The sequence below is a fragment of the Dipodomys spectabilis genome, unplaced genomic scaffold (genome assembly GCF_019054845.1).
Source record: "Dipodomys spectabilis isolate Male_0828 unplaced genomic scaffold, ASM1905484v1 ptg000017l, whole genome shotgun sequence".
NCBI classification, from domain to species: Eukaryota; Metazoa; Chordata; class Mammalia; order Rodentia; family Heteromyidae; genus Dipodomys; species Dipodomys spectabilis.
The window spans coordinates 4,339,673-4,356,791 of NW_024870694.1; the positions used below are offsets into that span (position 1 = coordinate 4,339,673).

The 17,119-nt window shown below is 42.1% G+C and overlaps 1 protein-coding gene across 1 annotated transcript in view; it reads right to left on the reverse strand.

The window, feature by feature from the left end:
• The window catches only part of Igsf11 (immunoglobulin superfamily member 11), a 118,579-nt gene extending 102,555 nt beyond the window's left edge, over window positions 1–16,024 (reverse strand). Inside the window, exon 1 of the mRNA XM_042669430.1 lies at window positions 15,941–16,024. Within this exon, the coding sequence (XP_042525364.1) occupies window positions 15,941–15,992 (52 nt within the window). The 5' untranslated portion in view covers window positions 15,993–16,024. The remainder of the gene's footprint in view (window positions 1–15,940) is intronic.
• Between the last annotated feature and the right edge of the window lie 1,095 nt (window positions 16,025–17,119).

Below are 17,119 nucleotides of genomic sequence, written 5' to 3' on the forward strand. Positions count from 1 at the left end.
GATGGGATCAGATCAATACTCAAGACTTTCAGGTTCCTTGCCTCTCCCTGGCTTTCTACTTTAAGACAACTATCTTGCCATATGAGGGAGACTGTCAGCCATGCATCCTAAACCAGAAGAGAAGAGGCTCAGCCCTCATGCCCACACAAAGTTCTCTTTTTTTGTCCCAACCTCTGCTGGAGAATGTATTGACAGAATTTCCTAGTCACAGGGTATGCATGCAATCTGTTTCTTAGGAAACTTCTAAGAGAGATTCACTGACTCAACCTGCTGCACAGAGGATGCTGGGGAAGTGTGGGAAGGCAGACAAAGCTTGAGGAGTGAAGGGCATGGTGAATTGAAAGAATGAGCTGAAAGGACAGGCAGGGCCAACCTTGAGGAGGACCCACAAAATCAGGGCAACCCCGCACAAGAGGCTGCTGGCCACTTGACAGCTTCTGAAAACTTAAAACCGCTGCCAAGAAATGCAGTGTCAACATTTGAGGGTTTGTGCTGAGCAATAATGTTCCACCAGGGCAATGCTGTTGCCTGCCCCCAAATGAGAAACCATTTTTGTCACTGGGTGTGACACCCAGAAAGAAACTGTACCTGATGGCTGCCAAGCTCCATAATCTGACAGGCAAGTAAATGAGTTGTCTATCTTTGAATCCAGATTCTACGAAGTACAGAAGAACACCTCAGCCCTCCCCCAAAACAGAAGCCACTAAAACATGACTGTCTTTTGTCTTAATATCATACAGATGCAGACACCATCAACGATCATGTTAGTCGGCAGGTTGTTGCTGTAACGAACACCTAAGAGAATAACTTAAAAGGAGGAAAGATTCGTTTGGCGTCAGACTCTGCTGACTGCTCCACTGCTGTGTGCGTACAGCGAGGCAGAAAATCAGGACAACAGGTGTGTGGCAGAGGGCAACTGCTCACCTCAAAGCAGCCAGAAAGCCATTAGGGTGGAGAGATATCTATATGCATGCATACCCACGGTGAGAGACCATAAAAATGGCTAAGAGACACACAGTAGACTGCGGGTACCTAGCACTGGCAATACAACTTCACACAAGGTGGGCTATACCATCTAATGGCAGTATAGCCTACACCCAGGCCAGATCTTCTCCCCTTAATGAATCCACTCTGGAAACCTCCCAGACATCTGTTTTCCCAGAGATCTGTTTTCCCAATCTCCTAGGTATCTCAGAAGCTAATCCATCACAACAATATCATACTTTTCCAACTACAATATTCTTGTGTATCAATCAACTAGCAGTGAGCCTGCTAGCAGACCCAGCACTGGCAAGTAGGGGAAGCTCCAGGAAGACCCAGGGCACACAAAAACATTCTCTCTGTAAAATGACAGAACTCAGTTGTCTATTACTTAATACAAGACCAACAGCTGCTAAAAAGTGAGGCTCTAAAATCTATCCATTTACTCCATAAATTAAGGACCACCAAGTGCACAGCATAGAGTGCTCATCCTGAGGGATGAGAAGTCTCAGAGTTTGGGAATGAGTGCCAAAGAAAAGTCACAACCTATAAATGCTTAGGGAACTCCAGGAGGGAAATACCCTTCCAGTGCAGTCAGGCAGCCTCAGAGAGCAGATGTGGGCTGGGCCTGGAGGAGGAGGTGTTACCATGCCAAGATTAGAGTATGAGGAATTGAGGGAAGGAAAGCAACAAAGCTGAACAGAGTATCCATAGAGGACAGTGGGATCTGCGTGAGGATCGTGGAACGTCATAAAGACACCTAATGGTACTCTAAAAAATGTTTTGGATCCCACCTTTTATGACTCTAGGAGTTTGTTGTCATTGCTACTAACAGAGAGAGAAAGGTAATAAAAATACTGTCAGGCAGAAAACCAAATTGGAAAGAAGGGACAGATCAAAATAAAGGAGAAAGTCCAGCTATTAAACTGGACTAGAAGAAACATAAGGACATAAATTAAGAAGCTGATATGGGAAGAAAAGTAAGACAAACACTGGGAAGAAAGGTTTTAGCCAGACACCAGTGGCTCATGCTTATAATCCTCGCTGTTCAGGAGTCTGAGAGCTAAGGATCACAGTTCAAAGTCAGCCTGGGGAGGAGAGTTCATGAGACTCTTATCTTCAATTAATCACCAAAAGAGCTGGAAGTGGAGCTGTTGTTCAAGTGGTAGAGTGCTAGGCTTGAGCACAAAAGTTCAGGGACAGCACCCAGACCCTGAATTCAAGCTCTAGAAACAGCAAAAAAAAAGGAAAAAAGAAAAGAAAGAAAAAGTTTTAAAGAGTCAATGGTTTTCAAATATTAAAAAAAAAAAAATAAGTATTTGACTACAAATGAGCCATGCATGGACCCAAGCATATATAGCATGTGCAGTCAACCAAGATGGTCCTCATCTGGACAATCTCAGAAATTGGGCCACGTGCAAAATCTAACCAAATATGTAAATTCATAGCAGCACATATGTGAGGGATCATATATTAAAAAATCCCAGGAGTGCATGTGCACTTAATTCATATCCATGAAGGAGGGACAGGCAAAGGTTCTGCAGAGTTAAAGATGAACCTGTGAACATTGCCCTGGCTCACTTGCCACAGCTGGGAAATGCAATGCACAGGACAGGAAGGCTCCAGGGCCCTCTGCACCCAGCAGAGAAGGCTGGTGTGCATCTTACACTGTGTTGGCGTCTGCGCAGGGAACTCAGGAAGAAGTGCTGAAGACGGCAAATTATTTTTGTGTGCATGGACCTCATCATCATCAGTTTATAGAATGTTTGTGAGGCACTGAAGGAGTAAGCAGATTTGATTTATTTTAATGCAGGCAGATGGCTGGGTCATGGAAATTGTGAAGAGATTTACTGAGCGGCTTCATCAGATCAAGGACATTATGGAATTACAGGGCTCTAAGAGGCCTTACTGGTCCAGCTCCTTGCAGCTCACAACATCACACTTTCTCACTAATGATACTAGAGTATCGACCCTCTGGATTCAAAATAACCACTGGGGAACAGGGCACGGGCACAACTAATATGTCCAAAGTAGTGTAACTATGAAGACTGGAATTAGCTAAATAGGTTGACCAATGGGTGACCACAATATACCCTGAGGACAATGAGGTCACAAATTAATAAGAACTGAATGAGGCTTTCTTCCAACCTGTGTTTTTGGCTCCCTTATCAAATATTAGGTGCCTATATGTTTGTGGGCTTATTTCTGGATCTTCTATTCTTTTCCATTGGTCTTCAGGTCTAATTCTTGTGCCAGTACCGAGCTGTTTTAATTACTCTGACTTTGTAATAAATTCGAAGTTTTGGTATTGACATTCTTCCAGCCCTGTTCTTCCTGCTAAGGACTGTCTTTGCTATTCTATGACTTTTATGATTTCATATGAATTTTGAGATTGCTTTCTCTACTTCTTTGAAGAAAGTTGTTGGGATTTTGATGGGTATTGCATTGAATTTGTGAATTGCTCTGGGAAGTATTGCCATTCTTACAATGTTAATTTTTTTCTATCAGGAGCATCGGAGGTCTTTCCATTTCCTTAAATCTGCTTCAATGTCTTTCTTCAGATTTTTAAAGTTTTGACAATAGAAGTCCTTAACATCTTTGGTTATGTTAATTCCCAGGTTGTTGTTTTTGTTTTTGCTTTTTTTGGCAAATGGAATTGTTTTCCTGGTTTCAGTCTTACTCTTCTCATCATTGGCATACAGAAAAGCTACTTATTTTTGAAGGTTAACTTTATATCCTACTATTGTGCCAAAGTTTCAGATCTACTTAAGTAGCTTGGGTGAGGAATCTATGGGGTTCTTTAAATATGGGATTGTGTCATCTGCAAAGGCAGATAGCTTTACTTCTTCTTTCCCTATTTGGATTCCCTTTATGTTTTTCTCTTGCCTTATTGCTCTTGCTAGGAATTCCAGTACTATGTTGAAGTGGCATGGAGAGAGTGAACATCTTTGGTTTCTGATTTCAGAGGGAATGGTTTTAACTTTCACCATTAAGTATAATGCTAGCTGTAGGTTTGTCAGATATAGCCTTTATTATTTTGACAAATGTTCTATGGATTCCAAGCTTCTCCAGAGCTTTGATCATAAAGGGGTGTTGAATCTTGTCAAATGCTTTTTCTGCATCTATTGAGATGATCACGTGATTTTTATCATCCTTGCTTCTGTTGATGTTTTGAATTATATTAATTGCCTTGTGAATACTGAACCAGCTTTGTACCCCTGGAATGAATCCTGTTTGGTCATAGTGCATGATTTTTTTTTTTTTGGTTATTTGTTGAATTCAGCTGGCCAGAATTTTCTTGAGACGTTTTGCATCTATGTTCATCAAAGAGATGGGTCTATAGTTCTTTCTTTGATGGGTCCTATCTGGTTTTGTGGTGAATGGTATGCTGGCTTCATAGAATCAGACTGGTAGTGATCTTTCCTTTTCAATTTTATTGAAGAATTTGAGGAGTATGGTAGTGAGTTCTCCACTGAAGGTTTTATGGAATTTGGCTATAAATCCATCTGGTCCTAGGCTATTCTTGGATGGAAGGTCCTTTATTGTCATTTAATTTCATTAATGTTATGGGTCTCTTTAGTTGGATTAAATTTCTTGGTTCAGTTTGGGTATATCAATGTTCTCTAGGAATGCTTTCAGTTCTCACAGATTCTCCAATTTGCTGGCATGAAGGTTTGCAAAGTATTCCCTAATAATATTCTGAATCTTGCATACTTGTTGTGATGTTTCCATTTTTGTCTGTAATTTTATTAATTTGGGTGTGTTTTGTTTATTTTTGTCAAATTTGCTAAATGTCAATTTTGTTTATTTTTTTCAGAGAACCAACTCGGTTTTGTTAATTATTTCTATGGTATTTTTTATTCTCTGATTTGTTTTATCTGATTTAGTTTTTATTATTTGTTTCTATCTATTAGTTTAGGGTTTGGTTTGTTCCTATTTTTCAAGGAGCTTGAGGTACATCATTAAAGTGTTGATTTGAGTTTTCTCCAATATCTTGATGTAGGCACTCAGAGCTATAAATTTTCCTCTGAGTACTGCCTTTGCTATGTCCCACAGGAGCTGGTATTTTGTGTGTTCATTTTTATTATTCCATAAACATTTGAATTTCCCTTCTAATCTCCTCAATGACTCACTCATCATTCAGCAATGTGTTGTTCAGTTTCCATAAGTTATAAAGTTTTCTGTGATGGCTTTTCCTGTTGAGCTCTAATTTATTCCATTGTAGTCTGACAGGGTGCAAGAAATAATTTCAATATTTTTGAATTTGCACAGATTTGCTTTGTGACCTAACATATGATTTTTTTTGTCAGTTGTAGCCTGAACTCTGGGCCTGGCCGCTGTCCCTCAGCTCTTCAGCTCAAGGCTAACACTCTACTACTTGAGCCACAGCACCACTTCTGGCTTTCTGGTGGTTTACTGGAGATAAGAGTCTCAGGGACTTTCCTGCCCAGACTGGCTTTGAACATGATCCTCAGATCTCAGCCTCTTGAAGTAGCTAGGATTCAGGCATGAGCCACTGACACTCAGCTACATATGATCTATTTTGTTTGTCTTTGGGAGGGTAAAGGGGGCACAGACAAGATGGAACAGAGGGTGTGGTTCTCACCAAACACTATATGGAAAATGAGCTGTACATATTATGGGTAAGGATGGGAGGTAAAAACAGAGAGAGCAAGGTGACATGGTTCAAAAAGAACTGTAATGATGTAAGATTCTGCTTAACAGGACTAACATCATAGGCAGTACGTTTTGGGGGGGTTTTTTTGACAGTATGTTTCAGACATAATTCTTTTAGTCCTCCCAACATGACCTACTCTGTCAACCTCAGAGACTGCCTGGCTTTGTATATAATGTGCTCTTTCAGGAAAATAAGAAAGATAATCTAGAAATGACCACTGATGACACAAAACCTATCAAAGCCATAAAATCAGATTCGGATATGCCCTAACTGCTCTCATAGATTCCTCTTTAAGAACTGCTACTTCCCAAAGAACAATTTGCAGCTTTTGCACTATTCACCATAGCCAAGTAATGGAAACAGCCCAGATACCTCTCAATGGATGACCAGATTAAGAAAATGCAGTATATATACAGACTAGAATTTTACTCATCCATTAGGAAGAATGGTATTACAAACATGTGCAAAGAAATGGATGGACCTGGAGAAAATTATGTTAAGTGAAGTCAGGCCCAGAGAGACAAAGGGTGTGTGTTTTTTCTCATAGGTGGAAGCTAGATCTAATTTATAGAAGAATATGTAAACATATACAGGGTTGTATGCACATATACACAAATATATTAACCGAAGCTTGGTACATGCAGAGGAGAATTCAAACTATGTAATTGCTTAGAAAAACTAACTTACAGTCCAGCAAATGAATACAATTTTCCTACTACTTTAAAGGTATGGTATGGGGTCAGGGAGAATAGGATAAATAAATGAAGAGAGGAAGCAGGTGAGAATGCAATCATGACAGTCAATGCATATGCTATGAAATTAAGAATGTGGAGATGAGAATGATGAAATCGATCATCCATTGTATTTAGAACCTGATCTGTTGAATGAAACTCCTTGTACAACTACTTAAAGATAATGAAAAAAATTTAATTTCAGTCTTCATAAAGTTCATTGGCTGCTCATTAACCAATGATAGTTCTAGTAAAACATTCGTATTCATCATGTAACCTAGGAGAAATAAAATTTAACTATATGTGCCTGTCTTAACACACACACACAAAAAATAATTATTAAAGACAAGCAGAGAAATGCCATAGAAAGCAAGTAAAGGGCTAGACACCACTGGTCGTATCTATAATCCATTCAGGAGGGTGAGATCAGCAAAGAGCTGTCCCAAGGAGAAGCAAATTACTTACACTATGAGATCCAAACTGAATCACAGATCAATATGCTGACTTGAAAAGGAAATCATGACAGATACCAGTTACTCGACTTAGGAATCCAGCAGATTCTCCCTCCAAACTGAACAAAGTAAAACTATCACTGCCAAGTTGTTTGCTACCAGTGAATGAAACTGGAGCAAATATTAAAATTTTGCAAAATACATATCTGACAAGATATATTAATAAGACTTCTGATGAGATTGATGGAATTATTAATAAATGTAACTTGTACATTATGTAATATATCTACATTTATAAGATCTACATAATAGTTATAATAACAAATGTATAATACTACAAAAAACAAACATGAGCTAAGAATCCACTCAAGGGATAAGGTAAAAGGGATTTCAAATAAAATAAAATAAAAGACCCCAAATAGCAAAAACAATTCTTACCAGAAAGAACAGTGCTGGAGGAATATCAATTCCAAATTTCAAACTCCATTACAAAGCCATAGTAAGAAAAACAGCTTGGTACTGGCACAAAAACAGACCTGAGGACTAACGGAATAGGACTGAAGACCCAGAACTGAACCCACAGACCTATAGCCATCTAATCTTTGACAAGGGAGCTAAAAAAATAGAATGGAAGAAAGCCTTTTCAGTAAATGGTGCTGGCAAAATTGGTTAAACACTTGTAGAAAACTAAAGCTAGATCCATATTTATCACCCTGCACCAGAATCAACTCAAGTGGATCAAAGACCTCAAAATAAAAGCAGACACTCTGAAAACATTACAGGACAGAATAGGAGAAACTCTAGGGCTCCTTAGCACAGGCCAAAATTTTCTTAATAGAGACCCAGAAACACAACAAATCAAAGAAAGGTTGGATAAATGGGATTGCATGAAATTGCAGAGCTTCTGCATGGCAAAGGACATAGCTAGCAAGATTAACAGAAAGCCCATGAATTGGAAGAAGATCTTCACTATCCATACAACGGACAAGGGTCTCATATCTAAAATATACTTAGAACTCAAAAAATTAAATCCCCCAACAACAAATCCTCAAAGAAACAACTGCCTGATAAATAAGTGTGCTAAAGACTTAAAGAGAGACTTCTCTGAAGAGAAAATGAGAATGGACATTAGGCACATAAAGAAATGCTAATCTTCTCTAGTCATAAAAGAAACGCAAATCAAAACAACATTGAGATTCTACCTCACACCAGTTAGAATGGTTATAATCAAGAACTCTAATAACAACAGATACTGGGGAGGATGTGGCCAAAAGGGAACCCTACTGCATTGTTGGTGGGAGTGTAACCTTGTTCAACCACATTGAAAAGCAATATGGAGGTTCCTCAAAAGACTCCACATAGAGCTCCCCTATGACCCAGCAATCCCACTTTTGGGCATTTACCCAAACGATCACAAACAAGATCATACCAAAGCTACCAGCACAACCATGTTTATTGCAGCATTATTCACCATAGCTAAGATATGGGACCAACCCTCAGTAGATGATGAATGGATCAAGAAAATGTGATATATATATATATATATATATATGTGTGTATATATATATATATATGTATGTATGTATGTATATGAATTCTGTGACTCCATCAGAAAGAATGGCATTACCCCATTTGTTAGGAAATGGAAAGACTTGGAAAAAATTATATTAAGTAAAGTAAACCAGGCCCGAAGAAACATAGTTTCCCATGGTTTCCCTTACTTGCAATAACTAGTACATGTCTAGGACAAGCAAAAAAGGTCAAAAGCTATGTACATATGACCATATGATGTTAAATGAAATAAACCCCAAGACAAGGACACAAGTGGTTTTTTCTTGCTTGCTATTGCTTTTAACATACTTATAATGCACTATGTGATTCTTTTGTCTGTTTTGTATGTTCTTCCCCCACAGTATAACCTCTGTTTTCACTGTGTCTGATTCTGGTGTCTGCATCTTGTATATACATTTTTATAATTTGGGGAGAGGAAGGAATATAACAAAATGCTTAATAAGGATACAGGTTGACCCATTGTAACAATGAGATGTACAAGACACTATGTTGAAAAAGAACTTTACAATTTGGGGGAGGGGGAGGAGTTAGGGAGGTGGGAAGGGAAGGGATGGTAGGGGAAAAACAAAGGAGGGGGTAACAATGCTCAACAGGAAATGTACTCATTACCCTACTCATGTAACTGTAACTCCTCTGTACAGCATTTTTACAATAAAAATATAGATGGAGGGGCTGGGAAGGTGGCTCAGTGGTAGAGTGCTTGCCTTGCATGCATGAGGCCCTGGGTTCGATTCGTCAGCACCACATAAGCAAAAAGAAAAAAGCCGGAAGTGGCGCTGTGGCTCAAGTGGTAGAGCGCTAGCCTTGAGCTGAAGAGCTGAGGGACAGCGCCCAGGCCCAGAGTTCAGGCCCCATGACCGGACCCAAAAAAAAAAAAAAAACCACCCCAAGATCCAAAATACAGAACATAATAACTTATGCAGGTCTCTAGGCATTCATAAACAGTGAGACTAGAGGAGGATACTCTTAGGAAAAGAACAGAAAGGCAAAATGCCTATGTGCATCTGATCATACAAAAGAATATTCATTGAAATAAGCTCCAGGAAATGGAAATAAACTTCTTTCTCTTTTTGTTTTGTTCATTTATATGACTTGGGAAGTATAAGGAGAGGCACAGAAAGGGTGCAGCAGTGGTCCTCACTGGACACTATGTTGAAAATGAACTGTACAACTTGTGTGTGGGGATGGGAGGAAAAATTTGGAGAGAAGTGTGAAGAAAGGGTTGATATTGTCTAAATGTACTCTTCACCTGACTTGTGTAACTGTAACCCCTCTTTACATCACCTTTATACTAACAATTTAAAAAAATCTTTAAAAATCCCAGCCCACTAAAAGAAGATTATTACCTATTTTAAACTGTTGACTATGGTCCTCAATACTAGTTAAGGACAGAAGTTTGAGAATCTCGGCAATATACTACTATCGTGTTTTCCACATGCTCTGAATGCTATCCTGGCCAACAAAAGCTAACATGGCCATCTGTGTTTACACATGGGCAATTCGCATAAATGGACTAGACTTCAAACTTTCTTAAACAACAAAAGCCAAAAATGCTAGCATAGTGTGAATATGTTAACATCACAAGAAATGATGCTTACAGCCACTGCAGGTTCTTCTCCTGCCATGTGCTCTGTGTTCTGGCAAAGGTGCATGACCCATGGGAGCTGACAGAAGTTGTGTAACTGACAATGATGAACTTGGTCCAAAGAAACAAAGAATTAGCATCCTGATCCATGTTTGATGTTTGCTGTTACTTAAGCAGCTCTAGCACATGGCTGAGGAATCTGTTATGAGTGGCAATTGACTTCTGACATTTTATGGGAACATAAACAATACTGCCGACTGAGATGATGGTCCATTAGAGTATGAATCACGCTGGCATAAACTATGAATGGGCTTAAACAGGCTTCGGGAGAAAGGAAGGGAATGGAAGGGAAAAACAGCGACCTTTCCCTATCAGGAAGAGGGTATGATGCCCACCCCCACAGGGGGCTGACTTGTTAATACTCATCTTTCTAAAAGAACATCCCCCAAAATGATGTGTGTGGAGTGAGAGTGTTACATTACCAGGGCAGGAAAGGCCATTAAATGCTTCATATACTTCTTATTGGATGCACATAGCTGTCTGTTTGCATTGGTAACTGTGTATAGCCTGTGAACGTTTTAAATATCTAAATAGCCTTTTGGAGAGAAAGGTTTCTCAGCCCTTTAAACAATGCTCTCTATTCTTGGAAGAATGGTTCTGAGACCAAGAACATCCCAGACTTGGAAATGGGAAACTTACAACAAACTGCTGTAAGTGTGAGACTGTTTTTTGGGTTTTTTTTCCTGTGTAGAGCAAAACATTCAGAATTCCTTAGGGAAATTATTTTTTTTCAAAATGGATGGCTTCAAAGTTTTCAAAAACAGGTAAGCCAAGAATCAATTTTCAAAAGTCTGTGTTATAATTTCAAATGGAATTCCAAATGACATACGGAATTTTAAAAAAACTGAGATTGGATGTCTACCACTTCTTTCACACAAAATATTATTACAAAGTTCAATGCAGTTGTAGCTAACAAAGTCATTCCAATTCCTAAAGAAAATTACAACAAAAAAAGTATATTTTTCTTTTAAAAAGAAAAGCAATGTTCTTCTCAGGCACATGCACCAATGTACCGACCATATCACTAAAACATTTGTTCACAAGTAAGAAACATATGCATACATAAGTGACTTCATGGAATGAGAGGAAATATACTGCATCGCGATGCCCACATTCCCCATTCCTCAGCATGCCAGCTTCCAGGAAGATGTCTGGTCTGCCTGCTTGGCTACGGGTTGTTAGTGGCTGTTACTGTTGTTTCTTAATCTCAACCTGAAGTAGATAGGGTGACTTGGAATGGCTACATCTCTTAGCTTCCACAAATCTACTACTACCAGCAAAAGAACATGACATCCTCTAAACAAGACAAGAGGAAGGTTAGACTCAATGAGAATGCAGGAGATAAAAAGTCCTTGGGAACAGTGGGTGTTGGGCAAAAGGGGAGAAAGGTTCTCTAAATGAGGATCTTGTTGTGTTTCCACTGCTGTGGTCATCAGCAGACTTTGGTCAAATTTAAATTTCTTCTCAATATTGGACTAATGGGTCATTTAAGGCTGGCCTAGAAGTGGCCCCCTGACTTCACAAGCATCACATTGTGTTATTACCTATCAGTGGCATTCAATGAATAGAGGCAGCACAGATAGTCCCACAGGCCTACTACACTTTAACCACCCTAACCCGAAATCTTCACCTGCTGTGAGTCATGATCACAGTTAACCTTAATCCTCTGAAAATTCTCCCAAAGAACCCATGTAGTACAAGGTTTTCCTGAACTCAGTGCTTGTAGGATGTAAACTTGTTTACCAATGCTTTTCTTAGTATGTCCTGAATAATATGTTTATCTTTCTCTGAAGATTCAAAAAGTTTAAAAGTTAAATGTAGACAAACCAGTAAGAAACATCTTCAAAAGTCTCTATGGAATAGTCTTTTCTATATTTTAGTGTACACTTCTGTTTTATAAATGTGATATTTTTAGTGATATTGGTTAAATAGAATTCTTCCTATAGTGGGTGAATGGGCCAGAGCTGTACCACTTAGAACCTATATAGTACCTAATAAGGACCTGGATAAACTAAATCTATCATTTGCAAATTAGAAAACATGTTTTCTCTCTCCAATTTCACAGGTCTACAACATAAAACAGATTACAAATGCAAACCACCCCTGGAGCCTCCTTAGACACAGAAGTCAAGTACAAAGGGAATCAACAGACCTAAAATTTTCACAGGAGATTTAGTAACATAGGCTTAATAAGACCAAGTCAGATGGCTGTTGAACGCCACCCAGGAACTGACAACCGCTCTAAATGAAACCAGTGACTCGCAAAAGTATGATCCAGAGAGGATTTCCCCATCACCCAGATGGTGAGGTGAAGGTCAAGTGCCTGTCAATCTCCTCAAATAAAGCAGAAGGTGAGGTGAAGTGCTACCACAAGTGAGAAGCCAGAAGTCTGGCAATCCTATTTCCAAAGGCCAGAGAATGCTTCTAGGCATAGATATGCTGTTGCTCTCAATCCAGGTGACATCAAATGGGCCTTTGTTCTATATGAATTCGTCACACGTGAGACTTTCCATGGGAGGTAATACATTGCCCAACTTCGTCCAGCTCTGCAAGCGTTGCAGCGTGGGTTCCATTTGTTGCAACACCCACTGCCACGGAAGAACCCTGCACACCCCACACCACCTTGCTTGACACCAGATCACATGGTGTAAGTACGAAGATTCAAATGAGAATTTCATTATAGATGTTTTCCACTATCCAAGTGTGAGGACGCATTGGAAAGTGTGCCACTTACTGTTCCCCGGAGCGGAGGGGGAAGAGGAGCCAAAACAAGTTATCGTTACCGTCACGTTGTTACTCTGGGCCTGACAACAGTTCTAAGCTTAATATTCTTAAAGAACTGAGTGGTTTAGTATTTAAATTGCTTCCTAAACAGATGTTGAATAAATTCAACTTCTCTAAAATTCTCGTAGAGTCGTCACCTTTCTTGTGAGTCAAACCACATTTTTTTGCTTCCAAAATGGTCACCTAATTAAATTTAGAGTGGAGAAATATAACTTGACAATACATTTTTTTTCATAATGTGAAGATTTAAGAGATTCAGGGACCTGAAGGCATGAGTCGGGGTACAGGGCACCTACCTAGCAAGCATGAGGCCCTGAATTTTATTCTCAATAGGATTACTAAAAGAAAAAAAAATTGGATTCAAGATACAGCTCAAGTCACAAAGTGCCATTCACTAGCAAGTAAGCGGGGAGGATAGGGGGGGTGTAGTTGTGTAGTTAAGACCTTGAGTTCAAGTCCCAGTATCTGCACATACACACAAAAAAAATTGTGTAAAATTACCTGTTTCAAAGAATCACAACTAGAAGAAATATTTTAGATATTTCTTACTCATTGTAGCACTACACTGAAGTGAACTCTTCCATTAAATTCCCTTAAAAGTTACTCCACAGAGGTTTAACAAAAATAAATGAAATTTTTTGCCATGCATTTTGTGTTTTACTTCATGGGCTCTGTTTCACCCTTGGTGCTTTCTTCCTGTCACTGCTACCTGCTCCCTGTGCCCCTCTTTGCAGTGGAATTCTGAGACCTGCATAGCAGTTCAATCAAACCAGTTTTAATGTTGCCTGGTTCAAGAACTCAGGGCAGTCAGCGCCCAGGATCCTCCTGGAGACAGACACTCGGTCACAGGCAGGCACGCAGGAAGTTCATCCTTTTTCCCTCCCATCATGTGGAAAGCCAACACTGGAGTCTTTCCCAGGGCACTCTAAATAAAACTTGAACCCAGCATTCAAAACTGTGTACTAGCTTGCCCTAAGCCCCTTGTCCTGCCTTTTCTCCCTGTAAACCTCGGCTCCAGCAGTTGGAGGCTCACCCTTTCAAGAATATGCCCTGCCGGGCGCCGGTGGCTCCCACCTGTAATCCTAGCTACTCAGGAGGCTGAGATCTGAGGATCATGGTTCAAAGCCAGCCCAGGCAGGAAAGTCCGTTGAGACTCTTGTCTCCAATAAACCACTAGGAAACCGGAAGTGGCGCTGTGGCTCAAGAGGTACAGTGCTCACCTTGAGCTGAAGAGATGAGGGACAGTGCCCAGGCCCAGAGTTCAAGCCCCACGACGGACAAGAAAGAAAGAAAAAGAAAGAAAGAAAAGAAAGAAAGAAAGAAAGAAAGAAAGAAAGAAAGAAAGAAAGAAAGAAAGAAAGAAAGAAAGAAAGAAAGAAAGAAAGAAAGAAAGAAAGAAAGGAAGGAAAGAAGGGAAGGAAGGAAGGAAGGAAGCCCCTAGCTGGCTCAGGTGGCTCACACCTTTATTCCTAGCTACTCAGGATGCTGAGAACTGAGGATCATGGTGTGAAGCCAGGCTGGGAAAAAAAGAGTCGTGAAACTCTTATCAACCACCAAATGGCCAGAAGTGGAGCTGTGGCCTAGGTGGTTAAGGGTTCAATCCTTGGGCAAAAAAGCTAAGAAACAGTGCCCAGGCCTTGAGTTCAAGCCCCAGTACTCATCAAAAGAAAGAAAAAGAAAGAAAGAGAGAGAGAGAATAAAAGAAAATGAGAGAATATGTCCCTGCACTTTTCCCTTCACATTCTTCCTTCCTTCAGGCTCCTGTTTCCTGGGATTCTAAAGCCCAGCCACTCTCATCTAGCCAACTCAAAGTCTAGATCAAAAGTCACCTTTCCCCTGAAATCTTAACTATTACAACAGCACCTTGTATAATATATATATACACATACAAGTGTATATACACATATATCTTACACCATAAATTATGCATGCTTATAGACTTTTTTTCCCTGCACCTTTATAACTTGCGGCTACCTTCCCCACTCCACACCCAACGCACAAGACGGTCACTTGAAAATATTTGCTGGACAAATGAACACATTTTGGAGATTGAAAATAGGCTCTACAGAATAAGTTATCACAAAGACTGTTAAGTCCTTGGAAATTTTTTTTTAAAAAAAAAGCATTTTAACATTGCTTTAAGAACAGTTCTGCTTAACGCAGAAAAAATCAGAGGAGCTTGTAAAGATGATTCTGCGAATTAGTTCAACTCTGTAAAAGTACCTCCTCCTAATGCAAAGGTGAACCATACACGGAAAGAGAGCAGCGTGTGTTACCGAACATAAAAGACATACAAGACATAAAAAAACAGATCTGACCGCAGATCTTTAAAACAATCGGATCTGTTCTTAGGGCAATACTTTCAGTTACATGTATGGTCTTATTTCACACTGGAAAGAAAGAGCAGAGAGAAACCGCGGCCTGCTCAGAGCAGTCCCAGGACAAGACGAGTCGGCGGCAGCCACCAGTTCGCTCGCCGGGGGGCCATGGATGTGACTTCTTCTTCAGCTGCCTACCTACAATCGCAGGTCACCAGGAGCTGGCATCAAGGGGCCTGGCCAGCCTTCGCCCGCTCCTTCCCTCCACCTAAGCCGGCTGAGTGGGTTCAGGATCGGCTAAGGCACCTTCTCGGTTCAACCGAGGCCCTGAACCTGAACGGAGACCTACCTGCAGGTATCTCCGGAGCCACAGACACTCCGGAAAACCCATGCAAAACCCCGCTGTGACTCCACACCTCCCGCCCTTCCGCAGACCAGCTCCATCCCAGCTTTTCCAACCATGACCTCCAGCGGGGTGAGGGTAAAAGATGCCAGGTAAAGTTTCCCTGGCGCCAGGAAGTGAGGGAAAGCAACTCCAAGCCGGGCTTGTGACGGGACCGGTAAAAATCTGGGAGTTCGTTATCCCGGGGGACCCCCCCCCCAACCCGATCCCCCGCGCGCGCGGGCCCGGGACGGAGCGGTGGGAAGGAGCCGCGCGTCCGGTTACCTGCGCGGCGGGCGGGGGCCGGGGCCGCAGGTGGGCGCGGGAGCCCCCCGGCCCTGGCGGGGTGCACGGGGTAAAGGGGGGACCGGGGCGGGGGTCCCCGGCCACTACTCACCGTGCAGCGAGAGCAGCAGCAGGGGGCCCAGAGGGCAACCCCGAGAAGTCATCCCGGGGCCGCAGGGAGCGCGCCCGCCGCCGCCCGCCGGGCTTCGGGTCACCGCCGCGGGGACGCAGCCGGGGGCCAGGCGCTGTCCCGGACAGCAGGGTCCGGCCGGACCCGCCGGCCGAGCGCGGACCTCGGGACGCGCGGGAGCGCCACGGGCTGTGCCGCCGCCGCCGCACCGCCGCCGGCCGCCCCGAGCCGCGCCTCGGCCGCCCTGCGCCTCCGCGCAGCCCAACTCCCCCTCCCCGACCCCAACTCCGGGTCCGCTCAGCTCCGGCCGCGACGGGGCGCCGCGCCGCCGGGCTCCGCGCCGCACCGCCCCGCTCCGCGCCGCGCCGCCCACTCGCGCGCCCCGTCTCCCGGGCAACCGCGGCGGCTCCCGGGCGCCTCCTGGCGGCCGCCTGCGGAGCACAGCGCGCGGCGGGTGCTGCCTGCCGCCACCTGGATGCCCCTCTCCCCACTCCCAAGCTCTGTCTGTCTGTGTCTGTGTGTCCTGTGGTGTCTGTCGGTACTGGGACTTGAACTCAGGGACCGTGTGCTGTCCCTGAGCTTCTTTGGCTCATGGGTAGAACTCTACCGCTTGAGCCACAGTTCCACTTGCAGCTTTTTCTGAGTCGTCCATTGGAGATAAGAGGCTCAGAGACTTTCTTGTCCAGGCTGGCTTCAAATCATGATCCTCAGATCTCAGCCTCCTGTGTAGCTAGGGATGACAGGTGTGAACTACTAGTGTCCAGCTAGAATTTCTTTTTTGAACCAGTTACTGTTCTATTTCCAAGTTAAAAAAAAAAACACCAAAGGAATATGTCAGTAACTTTTAACAAGAATACCCTAAAGAGATCTATTTGGATTATGAATTAGGGATGCCTCAACTTTGCTCACTACTTCCCAATCATCTTTCATATTAATAACTGAAGTTTAAGTTTTCAATAACAAAGTCATCTCTAGACATACTTTGTTTTCTTTACCCAGTCCTTACCCTGTCCTGCATATCTTCCTTCAGTTTAACCTAGTTCCAATTAGGGAATATAAATATAAAGAGAAAAACAAGGAAGCTGTACAGTAAACTGAGTAAGTACTACTCAGAACATTCTGTTTACTTCATTATAATCCTATGTTTATAGTAGAGATACA